General features: G+C 28.8%; 1 protein-coding gene across 2 annotated transcripts; it reads right to left on the bottom strand.

Moving 5' to 3' along the window:
* Positions 1–2,422: 2,422 nt before the first annotated feature.
* Positions 2,423–13,619, bottom strand: LOC109802907 (putative protein S-acyltransferase 1). 2 transcript variants are annotated; one of them, XR_014432926.1, is made up of 8 exons: positions 13,229–13,619; positions 11,072–11,251; positions 10,670–10,978; positions 9,723–9,944; positions 8,689–9,119; positions 3,866–3,953; positions 3,644–3,762; positions 2,423–2,517 (listed from the first exon to the last, which is right to left on the bottom strand). XR_014432926.1 is itself a non-coding variant. In XM_020364322.3 (6 exons), exons 1-5 carry the CDS (start codon positions 13,343–13,345, stop codon positions 8,709–8,711), a joined length of 1,239 nt encoding a protein of 412 aa, XP_020219911.1. In that variant the 5' UTR covers positions 13,346–13,618; the 3' UTR covers positions 8,191–8,437; positions 8,689–8,708. The 2 variants fall into 2 exon arrangements, 1 of the variants encoding a protein (XP_020219911.1); XM_020364322.3 differs by lacking the exons at positions 2,423–2,517; positions 3,644–3,762; positions 3,866–3,953 and adding an exon at positions 8,191–8,437 and having other exon boundaries at positions 13,229–13,618.
* Positions 13,620–14,389: the final 770 nt, after the last annotated feature.

Below are 14,389 nucleotides of genomic sequence, written 5' to 3'. Positions count from 1 at the left end.
CTTGCTTACCCCTAATACACACCCAAGCCATACATAGGGGAGAGAGAGAGAGAGAGAGATGTTGGACATTGGGAATGGTGGGTGGCATGCATGAATGTCTAAGTCGTCGAAATAACCAAGAGAAAAGGCATTTTCTTGGTGATATGGATTATGGAGTGTGTCTAGAATATGCCTTATAAATCAAATCACAACATTGTAGACAGGCAGATACCATGGCAATGGAATGGTGGAGCCACACCACAGATATTAATTTTATATAACTTATGTAACTCATTATTAATATATATATATATATATATATAAGCTGGCATTTGGCACAACGTGGCATCCAATAGCAATACAAACTAAAACTTCCTAGGTTAAGTTTCAACTTCAATATCTCCAACTCACAAATCTCAACATACTAATGCCCCTTTATTTTTCTTTTGTCCTTTTTTGTTGTTATCCATTAAAAAGTGGCTCTTAAGGTCAAACGTAAAATGATGGTTGTTGGTTCTAGGAATTAAAGACATACATCCTGGCACATTTTAATATATATATATATATCTAATTAATTAAAGGGTTTAGGGTTTAGCAATAAGATCATTATAGAATAATAGCAAAAAAATATATGATGATTAAAGTTTAAGAAAATAAGTATGTCAATACACAAAATGGCGAAGCAGCCCGCGTGCCTTTGGATACGCCGGGATTTAATTTATATACTAGACAGCTTGCAATCATAAGACATGGATTCATGGTTTGTATAATATTCTCAATATATCATTTTTTTTAATAACTTAAAACTTCATTTAAATTAAACAACTTAATACACCACCATATTTCACTCATCAACTAAATTCTTATTCTTATAATTTAAAATTTTGTAACTAATATCACTATAACTCCATTAAATATTTTTGATGTAACATTTTATTATGCACAATGACATGGAAAAGATTATTATTATGGTGCATTTTTGAATGGGATATATTGAAATCACATGTAGCCCGACTCTTTTTTCCCCTTCAATCATATTATGTCACCTCGGTTAGAAAATTATCCTCATTCTCACGTTTTGACTACACATGTGTTTGGATATTCGTTTCCAACTAACCAAATTGATGTTAACACATTTCAAAGCATGAAATGGAGAAGCAAAATAGTGTCATTCACGTTGAACTTGGGATTTTGCCATTTCAACCGAGGGTGATGTTAGATGCAAACACAACTGCAAGAGGATATTCTACAAGGAGTATTTTAGTTAAAGATTCTATAAATGAAATGGGATATAAATTTTGATGACATAAGATATTCTACATTCTATGATAAGTCAACATGCGATATAGAAAAATTAACATTATATCAAATGATCAACACCTATTATAGTAGGAGATACGAAATATAGAATTTTAATATATTAAAATCCACATTCTAGGATGAATGTGACTTTACTCATCATAGAATGTGGAGAGTAAGGTGTTATCCATCATAAAATATTCATATTCTATGATAGGTAACACCACACTCATCATAGAATATTAATATTTTATGATGGATAATATCACACCCATAATAGAATGTAAGTTACATATTGTTGTCCAATTCAATACTAATCTATACAATATACAATATCTATCATTTAAATTGAAAGAATGTATAAATTAAACTTCATAAACAATCTACAAAAACATAAATCAATTCTCAATAGCCTCAATAAAAGAACATGCCCATGTGGTGTGGATATCTTCCATGTCTTCATGGGAAAATGGATGTGGATTTTTAAATATCTGCACAATTAATTCAAAATAAAGATAATTTAGATATTGATCGATCATTGCATTGTTATATAATCATTTAAAGTAAATAATTTGAATTAAAAATGTATTACCTCTCTCCATGAGTCACTAATGTTGCCATTAATGATGGTGAGCATATATTTTATCACATAATAGCCACACTCATGACTATCAGCTTAATGTAGGTACTATAATATAAAATATAAATAAATCATACTTAAAGTATATATTTTAATTAAATTCTAACTACTATTTGTTGACATTTGACTTACCTTGGGGGCAATATATTGAAGTTTCTTTTTAACTATCGGAGGAAGCCCCTACAACCTCAAGCATGCTTCCAAAGACCTACGAAATCAAATGATAAATCAAAAATAGTTAAACAATAAAATATTAATTACTTGTTTCATGAAATTATAAAAAAAATATAAAAAAATGACAAATATTGATAGTAGATACTTACGAATCGATGATGTGTCTAATAAGTAAGTCAATAGTTTTCTTGTGTATTGAATATAAGAGAACTACAAGAAACTACCACGAAATTATTATGAAGAGTTGTCAATGTGTACTACATTTTTTAATATTGTTAGAAACATGTAAGTTATTGTAAACTTAAAATAAAACTTAACATAAGTACTTACTTATTCAAATAGGGTGCTAAGTACACCTCTTTTCCTCCATTCTTGAACTCGTCCATCAAATATTGGCTCATCTAAGTGACTTTGTTACCAACAGACTGGATAACAATCGGGTCAATGAAACCAAAATAAAAGACATTTAGAATGCCCACAACTACGTGATAAAGATGCCTATAATTATGAACAAAAATATAATGTAAGGAATGTGTAATTGAATATATTAAATTAAGAACCATTACAAATAATACACACTTAATCCATAACTACGTCATTGATATGGAAAGGAACTCATCCCTAAAAACTATATCCATGACATCATGTTGGCAGATAAAGAAAGATGTAAAAAATCAATTATTTATAAATATTTTATTTTAAGATATTAATGAATTGATTTTATGGAGTGTTTTAATTATAAAATGAAGTATTTTGATAATTGTTTAATTAGTTATATGCGAGTATGATATGTTATAATGTTTTATTACTATGTTATTGCTATTATTATTATTATTATTATTATTATTATTATTATTATTATTACTTTAAGGGAAGGGAAAATATAACCTTGGTTAGAATTATGTAACTGTTGGTTGGATTAATGAAAGGTTGAATCAATTTTTAAATTTAAAAGAAATGATACTTTAGTTTCTGTTTACACTTCCATTTTTCTTTTTACACTTTTGAAAATTCTAGAGGAGAGGATTAACTTTCGATCAATTAATATTCTTAACAACTATAAATTATGTTAAATAAACCCAAGTCATTTTATGGGTTTATTTAACTATGTACATTATGGGTGTAAACATATAACATTTACAAATTTTGTTAAATTACTCAAACATACTTTAAAAGGACATTATAGTCCATTGTAGCTACTAAAGAGGATCTCAAGTGAGTCCCCAAAATAGCTCATTACTTTGCAACAAAACAACCACATTAATCACCAAAATAACTCTATTATAAGCACACAGAAAAACCCATCTGCAACTACCCCATAATAGTCCCAAACCAACACATTATATGGAACAACAAATTAGTACAGTGCATAAACACACAATACCAACAAATTATGCACTCAAACCATGTAACAACATCTTAACAACACTTGGCGGCCCAACAAAAATCATAAACACAATACCAATAATGAAAATCATAAACACAAAAAAAACTCAAAAAAAAAATAGGACAACACAAAGTTATCAATCAAACAGTACCAACAATACTAACTTCTTGTAAACAACATATGGCAGCACAAAGCTTGAGTATCAAAATGTGAGAACAAACTTGAAAGCAAGGCAATGACTAAATGAAGAAGCTTGAATGGAGCAAACAGTGGTTGAACGAACCTGAACAAAGGCATAACAAACACATATAAAATGCATCACATTATACTTTAAAAACATGAACAAACCCTAAAAACAACAACTGAAGGAGAAAATAAGTTCGAACCTGAATGACACAACAATTTTGCTTGCATTGGTCACCAAATGCGAAGGAGAGAGATTGTCTTGGTCGTCTAAATCACCAGAAACGTCAACTGAAGGAATTTCCAAAATAGCTATGGTAGCTAATGAGTTTGCTAAAGGGAAAGAAAAATAGTAAACGACTAGAGCATGAATTAGTTTACACCCTCTTGTGCCCTAGTAATAACCATTCTATGACAGGTGATGAAATACCTGACATTCTATGACATGTAAGTCAACACCCATCATAGAATGATTATTGTCAAAGACTAACCAACACATTCTATGATATGTATTGACTTACACGTCATAAAAAGAATATTCTATGATGGGTAAGTCAATACCCGTCATAAAATATTTTGGAATATTTATAAATATGTCACTACACCACTTTTTATGTCGTGTGGATAATACCCGACATAGAAAGTGCGTCAGAAAATATATATTTTCCACCAATGATGCAATATTAGAAGGCTTCAGACAAGGTGTTCCAATCAATAGAATTCTAGATGGAGACATAGGTAGTGTTGCAGACATGAGCAATGAAGGGGTCGTTGAGTTGGGCATAAGGTGAGGAAGGGAGATGAAAAAGAAGGTATCATTCAATTGGTTTGGTTGTCACAATAATAATGTTAACTTGAGAGAAAGGTAATGTACATTCACTACAAGAAATGTTACATATAGTGACATATAAAAAGTGTCACTATAAGTATAATATATGTAGGTATATGTCTATTTGACATATATATAGTTACACATAATTTTAGTGTTGATTTTGAATGAGATTTAACAACATATTTTATGTGTCCCTATAGTCTATACTCACGCTTTTTAATAATATACCAATATATATTATAATTATTGTGTAGGCAAAAATAATTTTTAATGACATGTGTCACTATAGGATATATGTTACAATATGACAATTTTCTTGTAGTGATTAGGGCAAAAAAAACCTTCAAAATCAATTATTTTTCTTAAAAATTGGTTGCAAGATAGATTATGATGCAATCGATGTTGTAGGGTGAACTTTTAGAATCAAAATTTAATTGATTCAAAATTTTAAAATTAGTTATTCCTAGCTGATTGTGTTTGTGCTTGACATACAAGGTCGATTATTAGCATATACAATAATAATAACTGATTTTAAAAGTGTAGTTTTTCTTTTAATTAGTATGTTTGTTTTCAGTTTGTCATAAAATAAAATTCACATATTACAAATTCCACACAATTTCATATGGACTTTTAGCCAATTAGTGAGTATTTAATGGACCAAATTAACCACATATCCTATATATGTCCTCAATAGACCAATTAACCAATTTTATATCTCGACATCATGTCTACTTTTTACACTAGTGGTAATTTATTAATTAACACGGTGTAATGTGATTGAGGGGACAAATTAAAGAAGGGGACAAGCTTTGGAGACATATGATTTGAATCGTGTTGAATGACACATAAATGATAATCCAATTTTCTTATTTGTGGTTATAAATGTTAGTGAAATTGTTAAAAATAATAAAGCAACAATAGACAAATGATGTGTTATTTTAAGTTATATCTAAGGGCAAACATACCCTAACACAAGTAGTTACAATACGTATTACGCTCAAATATTATACCTAAAAGAATAGTTTGTTATACTTTTTTATTGGAGTTATGATGTAGTCCAAACAAGATAATTGTTTGGGGGTTTTAGTTGCATGAAAAGATTAAATTGGTAGAATTTAAAATGTTCTATTCGATCAAGTCTTAACACTATAATAAAAAGAGTTTTTAGCAACATTTAAAAAATTTACCTAATTGTGTATAAATATTGTTAATTTGTTTTTACCATATATTAGCAAATGTTGTATATAGTTCATATTGTTTAAGACTTTTAATAACATTTTTATATAATTGTGCAAAATTTTTCAAATGTTATCAAAATGATATTTTTGTAATATTTTAATGATGTTTTTAAGTTTTTGTTAATTTTATAAAATAATAGTTTTAATATAGATATTGTTATCAATTATAATTTATGGCTTTTAACCTCCTATAAGTTTTTTAAACTAAGGTTGAAGACATTTATAGTTAGTTACCACTAATTATATATCAAATATCAAAGTTTATTTATCTTAACTATAACTCTATGCTTATATGCACTCTTTGTGTGACATTCATTTACTCGACGTGAGACTTTAATTATGAGAAATAATTAGAGACGAAAGAAGTATACTCTTTATGTGACATTTTTTACTCGATTTGAGACTTAGATTTTGAAAATAATTAAAAATAATAATATTGAGATAAAAAAAATATTACTTATTTATAGTAACATTTTTCAAAAAGAAAATGTTACAAAATAACCTATGTGATATTTTTTAACTTTAAATGAGACTTTGATTTTAGAAATAATTAAAAAAATAATATTGAAATAAAAAAATGTTACTCTATTTATAATAACATTTAAAAAAAATGTTGCAAAAATGACCTATTTACTCAATTTATAGTAACATTTTAATAAATATAAGTAGTTAAATGTAGCTAAAGAAGTAAAATGTAGTAATGTAAGAGAAACTTAGAGTTATGACTCACCTATGTATTTAATCATTTTCCCCGAGATTTAACTATCAACTATATATTTTAGTTAAAAACAATTCTATCTAATTAGTGTTTTCAAGTGTTTGATGTATTGCATTTCATGTCGTTGTTTCATAGCATAAGTAGTTAAGATAGTCCACATTTTAGGGTTAGTCTTTTTAGGTTTTCAATAAATTAATAATTTTTTGCTTAGAACTTGTTACACATTTGTTTTGTTAGTGTTATATGATAAAATACATATCATGAGACATGTAAATGAAAGAAAAGACATGTTTGAGCGATATAAAGAGATTAGAATCACTGGAAAAAAAATGCTAGAATGATGATAGAAGATGAAGCAACACATGAGAGAGAGGCTCTACAAGACCCTTGATGAGTCATTGAAGAAATGGAACTCGCAGGAAATGTCACAGTCATGACATAATTGTTGTACCTATGACACAATCTAAGAAATATTTTAAACTAGATAAGTAGAACTTGTAATAGTTGTGAGAGAATTGTCACACTCGTGACACAATTTATGGCTTACTTGATTGGAAGAAACAAAGTATATCATGGTTATAAAAAATTGTCATGAGTAATGTAATTCATGTGAGATTTACTTTTATTCTATTATCTATTTTTTTTAGTTGAGCCTAAGATATTTTAGCCCACTTGATCAATGATAGAATTGATCCTAGTTGGGAATAATGTGTTAGGAAATTTGTAATCATGGTTGAAAATTAGTTAGCATTTGATCATTCTTTTTTGCACGAGATACTTTGTAACCTAATGTACTACATTAGTTCACTTCTTGTGGTAGTTTTGTTGACTAGTTAAAAAAATTTTCCTTTTTGCCTTTCAAAAGAAAAACTATATAAGGTCGAAAAGTTTCTCAAGATTCGTAAATGAAGCTCATTAGTTTGTCATTATTTTAGATTTTAGATTTAAAATGTACTTGTTTCTCAACGTAAATTTTATTTGATGGTTATTAAATTATTTCAAATTTCTTTCCATAGTAACTAAGATCATGCTAACTTAAGTAGCATATACAAGTTGTAATATATATAATTTCATAATTCTCAATAAAATTTCAATAAACAACAAAGAACATATTTCTCATTCTAGCAAAAAGGAAAGAAGTTCAAGTTCAAATCACATATTACTAATAATTCATAGATGTTTATAAGCAACAAAAATCAAACATTGAATAGGATCAAACAACAATTCTGTAACACCTGGTATGATTTTGTAGTAAGTTTGTCGGTGTATGACAGTAAAATAAGGTATTAAGGATAGATTAAAAAAAAAATTAGAGAAGCATGATTCCTTATCAGGATGCTAAAGCCTTATTTTCTAGTAAGAGTTAGTAACAATTATTGAAAAAGCAACCATGCAAAATAAGTCAAATATATTATAAAACAAGAGAGTTAGGAACACACTACCATTGATTAAAATGTATTCGAAACTACAAATTAAAATCAAGAATGAGAACTTATTAAACAAAGTGAGACCTATCTACACAATTTAGTAATAATTCTTAATAAATTTGAACTAATATTAAGGAATGTGTTAGAAGTTAGAAAGAATGTATAACAAAGTATGTTACTAGTATTTTTCTTTACCAAAATTATCAAACTCGTACTTTGAGTTAATTGCGGAAAAAATCTACATTCCAGACTAAGTTTAAGAAAGAAAATAAATAACATGCATTATTCATCATTCATTAATTTAGCTCCTTCATTCATCAATATGTCTTGAACTAATATTTGAAAAATGTACCAAATTTTGTAACATGTCATCCATTTCTTTTCTCTTTCTTGAGCAATCAAAATATCCAAGTTTCCATTGAGACATATCATTTGTTTCATTCATTTTACAACTCCCAATACAAACCATGTCACTACTACCCTTTTCAAGCCACCCCCATTCATCAACAAAACAACAATCTAACCTTAAAATCCCCTTCCAGTACTCTGCCCAAATGGATCTGCATCAAAAATAGTTGAGACATTGTAGCCATTACTATCAAAATCATTCCCTCAAGCTTCTGTGACTGTAACAAATTCTGCAAATCTTTCATTTGTTTCTCTCTTGTATTTCAAAAATCAAAGCGTGAGATAGATATGTAAATGGCTTTATAAGTTGTTGATCATTGACTATTTAGGACACAAGTCATGCATGAGTAATATTATGTCCCATGAAGTGTACATAAAGACCAAAGAAACATCAAAATAGTACCTTCAAAGATCCAACAGGAACTACTGCTTCTCTTCATGAGCGTTATTGTTTCCTCCAGTTTTGGATTTCGATTGATCACTAGGAACAAAAATTTCGTATGCACTTTCTTTTTCTCCAGCCTTCTTTTTTAGATGATCATCAATGTCATTGTAATCCAATTCCTTTAATATCGAAGGAACTCGCATTCCATCCTTGCCATACATTGTTCCCATTTCCATATGAAATTTGTGTTTTGAGCTTATGAAACTTCTTTCAAGTTCTGAAGTATAGGATCCATCTTGAATATCGTCCTCTATTGTAACCCATTCTCTGAAATTCACCAATTTACTTGGAATCTTGGCACAAGAAAGTTCTTTGAAGTTTGACAATATTCCTTTTGTAAATGGATTTTCCTTCTTGTCGTAGCGATACCGAAAGTTCTCATAGGTTGTCTATAACAAAAGAAAATGTCAAAAATAATGATTGTAATACTGCTAATACATCATGAGGTACTTTATATTATAAGAAACATGCATATAGATATCAAAATTAAAGGCACAATTACATTGAACACTAAAGATGGATCCTAAATTATGTAAATGAATACAATATGAAATTCTCATATAATAGGTTCATATCTAGCTTCATTTTTCATATCTTTACAATACTTTCCAAGGAAACAGGAATAACCTATTCAAGGATTTGATTCCATTTGTTGGAAACTCATAAAACTCCCTCTCAATATAAAGGATATAACAGTAAACATAGTTCAAAGATAACATTCCCCAAAATATATCTACCATATTTACTATATTTTATTAAGTGTTTAATTTATATACAACAAATATCCTATAGAAATTCACCTTATCATTAGATCATATTAATGAATAGAATGGTAATGCATATAAATTAAATTTCATAACTAATGATCGATATTATAAAAGTCTCACAAACACAGAAAGAAACCGATGCAAATGTTGCAATTATTAATGTCCAACCATAACTTAATTATAGAGGCAAAAAACATAGAGCGTTAGAAAAAAGAAAGAGAATACCTGGTTGGTGGAAATCAAATAAAGATGGAAAACCGTTAGCCCTCCCACGAACCAAACGGCTATGAAGCAATATACAATGAGTGTAACTGATAGGATATCGTGTGACATGTTGACCCACAATCTACCATCTTGTCGAAGAAGGTTAACCCAAGAAAATGCAAACACATATGTACACAATAAGGTTGACGTTGTTATGAACAATATGAAGAATGGGTAGTTACGCTGCAAAAAACATCAAGACAAGGAATAGTTAGGTTCTGCTAAAGAATAAAGAAGAGAAAACATAAAGATAAATGGACTTTGAAGCCCACTATCATGGGTTTAATATAATAAAACATGTTTTAATATATTTTCCACAAAAGAGAAATGAGATACATGCAAACAAATGAGCATTTAATTGGATTCGATTTAATGTATTGTAATTATAAATATTTTTACATAATTAATCAATCTGAAATCAACTTAGATATAAGTTTTCAGATAATTATTATAAAAGAACTTTAATTTGTATCCATTGTAAAAAATTTTACACTATCAAATAATAAAAATCATTATTAATGATTCATAAGGTAATTGTTGTAAAAGTTAACTAATTTATGATATATGATGATTTGTGGTAGGATGTTAATGTAAAAACTCTTTATATTATCAATACATGCACAATTATAAAAATCAAAAATCATACCATACATGTGATTAGATGAAAGTGTGAAAAAAGTTTACCAAGTTAGTACATTCTAATTATGTTCTTTAAAATGATTTCATAATAATCAATAGTCTTATAATTCATGGAAAACTATAACTGAATAACCATAAAAATCATTAGCGTGTTTTAATTAAACTCAACAAAAAAACATGTTAACAAAATGATAATAAGATGATAAAGACCAAAAACATCTTTTTTCAACTAAATAATGTTGCATAAAAGTTTATCAACTTATACTCACTGATCCAATACACTGACCAACCCAAGGGCAATGATGATCAAACTTTTGCACACAATTATTGCAAATGGAGCAATGGGAAGCACGTGGTGGACGATAGAGCAAGCAAGTATCACAGAATTTGACCTTCACTGTGTGGCCATTGACTAACATATCCTTCACTCTAGGCAGCTTCAAATTAGGGGCTCTATTATTCACCCACTCCATGGAGGACATGTGTAGGTCTAGTGTTTCATCTGACTCAGGTGGGCGTGCATTCCTAGGGATAATTCCTGGATCTCTACCAGATGTCAAGAAGAGAAAAGTAAAATCCTGTGGCAACCAGTGAAATGCATGTCATGTGTAAAATATCATCAGCATGCCATGTACTTGTTACTAAAAAGGAAACCTTTCAACTTTACCAACCAAAATTGTGAGAACCACTCCTCCAATTAGTACAGGATTGCTAAAGTGAGGATCCTCTTTCTTTAATGATAATAGCATTCTGATGCAGAATGCTATTGCTGGACCTCCAATCAGGAATGATGTAAGATAAAGTGATGATGCATCCTGACCGAAGACTAGTCGTCCACCACATAGAAATTTCTGTCATTAGAAGAAAAACTTATATAAGAAATTAATTTATATGATAGACTGATAGTATAATAAGGGTTTATCTGGACAAACTTCTTCTAAAGCATATATGGGAGAGAAAAATAAGAAGGAAAAATAAAATAAACTTCTCCATAAATTAAAATTAGTTTAATTTGTAGAAACTCTCTTCTATTAGTTTCTCTAACATCTTATTTTTAACTCATGCATAAGTTAGTTTTAGCTTATGGAGAAACTTATTTCAATTTTTTTCCTATTTTTCTTTCTTAAAAATGTTTATGGAGAAACCTATCCAACATACTCTTAATTAACCTCTAAAGTCTAAAGGCATTAAAGATTGGATCCTAAATGGAAAATTCTAGTAATCACCCTTCAAATATCACTTTTTGTCCCATTTTCAAAATGAAAATTCACTAAGAATGCTCCACGATCTACATGAATGAAAAATAGTAAATATACATTTTGTTCTTGAAAGATGTTGCTTTATTCCTTGAAATTCTATCGATATAAATTTGTACCAGAATTTGTCAACTTGCTTACATGATTACTATGCTAAAGTAGTCAAATTACTATTAACTTCATCACTTGGAGACAAATTATATTGACCAAAATTTTCGGGGCTAAAGCAACAAATTGCATATATTTACTCAAATGAGAAGTCATGAATATCTTTCACTAAGACGAACAAATCTCATATCAACACTTATATATCCTACCAGTCCAACCATACACCATTGTGTATCACACAATCCACATAAAATTACGTAATACTGTCTCTACTCCTAATTATAACCAACAAATTCGATTTTCCTTTGATCCTAATTATAAACAATAATTATTAAATTTTAAAATTAATTAGGATTAAATTACTTTTATACCTTTTCTTTATTATTACGCATTCATTTATAAATACTATTAAATATAATAACTACTTAAAGTAAAAAGTATGTTTGGGACAAAAATTGAATTTATAATAAAATTAATTAAAAGTAATTATATCAATTATTTTTCTGATCTTAATGATCTGTCTCGTGTTGTTTATAATTAAAACTAAAAGTAGTATGAATCTATTATAAAAGAGCATTTTCTTAATCTCCAAGGAATGTTGAGGATATTAAGAATTAAAAGAAATATGAATGATACTCGGATGATTACCTTCATCATCATTTGCCAAGGAAAGTAAAAATTTACCAACTTTCTAGCTTTATATGTTGCCCACATGTCTGATTTTTCTTCTAAAATTGACATAAGCACATCAATTTCCTCTATTGTATAGCATTACAAAGATCAGTTCTATAAGTCCATTTTTTAATTTTGCTTTTTGGAAAATTAGAGTATGTCAATGTCCCTCTTATCCTACGTATAACTAAACTTTTCAACATGCCCTCCAGCCACCACCAAATAAATAATCAGTGTTCAGCACGCTTGTGTTGTACCTACCTCCAAAGAACTTTAACATCGAAAATGATTCAAGCATTTTCAAGGAACAAATTTCAGACCAATCTCTGGATTTGCATCTACTAATCCTCTCGAACACCGAAACATACATTTTGCACTAATCCAAATCTCCTCGAAAATCTTTTATTTATTTTTCCTTAATTCTGATCAGGCACAGCAAAACCACCTCGAAGGAATTGCTCCACTCTCATAAAAACTCAAAAATTATAATAAAACATAAGAACACAAATATAAGCTTATTGCACACATCTTCATTCCAAGCCTCGTAAGATTGATCTCATTTAACTCTGACCCACCCCGTAACCTCAAAAACCACAAAAAGGGTTAAATTAGAACAAACCAATTGCTCACTCTCTCTATCGGTTTATCCATCCCTGCCAAACATTAGCACAAGAACCAACATAGCCAAAGTTTTGATTTTAATCAAAGAAAAACATCAAGGGACACAAATACTGAAAAGGGGTCAGGGGGAAAACAAAACAATAACAATAAAAACACAAAAAAGAAGTGTACATTATTTCCTTTCCAAACTTGGTAGAGCCTTCTCTTGACAGGTTCGACTGAGATGGCGACAGAAGGGGAGGGAGAGGCCAATTTGTTATTTTGGAGGTGGGAGTTATCGGTGAACATAGTGGCTTATCCTAATGTTAAGTCACCTTTGTTGTTGTTGCTGCTGCAGCAATATGATGATCACCTTAGTTTGCAAAAACCCAGGAGCATGTGTTGAGTTAAGGTTTTTGCTTTGTGTGTTTTTGGTTATTGTCCCTCACCGCGAGATGGATTGGCCGTGGCAGGGGAACAACAAGAAGGGAATTGAATTTCCCTTCTTACGTTCCTTCCTTCCTTTCTTACAATCTCATTTTTCCACACTCCATCACCTCTCTCTCTCTCTCTCTCTCTCTTCTCCCCATGAAACAAGCATTGCTCTAACGATTTTTCAAATTCCACCGGTCTTTACGCTACCACCAACTATTTTGGAAAAGATCATGGCTAAATCTATATCGTAAGAAAGGTTTTTCGAGAGACTCAGGCAAACAAATGACTTGTCATTCACTTTCTTTTTTTTCTACTCACTATCATTTCAAATATTTTTCACTCTTGCATCATCACATTTCTATTAATCATTAATAATATAATATATTATATTTCTTATTAATACATCAAAATGAAAGTCTCAAAACTTTAATTATAGTTTTAATATTAGCATAAAATTGTTGTAAAAAAAATTAACATAAAATGTTATTATAACATGTAATATATTTTATAGTTTTAGTGTATATGCTAGTTCCATATTATATTATATATTAATTAAATACATAAAATTAATCTATACGAAATATAAAATGAGTATAATTTCTAGTAATTTTTTTAAATAATATCTATATCTATATTAATGCTAATTATACTATATTATGTAACTTTTTGTTGACACCGAATTTTCAATATCAAAAAGATATTTGTATAACCTTAATAATTGTTAAGACATTAAAATTGTCTCTTAAAATAAAGATATTTTTAAACAATTCCTTATTTCTTACTAATATGTGATAAAATATTATATATATATATATATATATATATATATATATATATATAAAGGGAACAATTTCTACAATATTTTCTTCCTCTAATAAATTTGCATATATAGATTTTAAGATTAAAATTAAAATTATA

This window comes from Cajanus cajan, chromosome 4 (genome assembly GCF_000230855.2).
Source record: "Cajanus cajan strain Asha chromosome 4, NIPB_CcT2T_4, whole genome shotgun sequence".
Classification (NCBI taxonomy): domain Eukaryota; kingdom Viridiplantae; phylum Streptophyta; class Magnoliopsida; order Fabales; family Fabaceae; genus Cajanus; species Cajanus cajan.
The sequence above is the reverse complement of the archived record's forward strand: the minus strand, read 5'-3'. Positions and strand labels throughout refer to the sequence as shown.

What these genes read in the sequence shown, in the direction of transcription:
- LOC109802907 (XM_020364322.3), bottom strand. Translation starts at nt 13,345, where the DNA reads ATGTTCACCGATAACTCCCACCTCCAAAATAACAAATTGGCCTCTCCC. An exon ending in GAGTGGTTCTCACAATTTTG is followed by an intron (nt 10,979 to 11,071) that starts GTTGGTAAAGTT and finishes TGGTTGCCACAG; the next exon opens with GATTTTACTTTTCTCTTCTT. An exon ending in ATTTGATTTCCACCAACCAG is followed by an intron (nt 9,120 to 9,722) that starts GTATTCTCTTTC and finishes CTTTTGTTATAG; the next exon opens with ACAACCTATGAGAACTTTCG.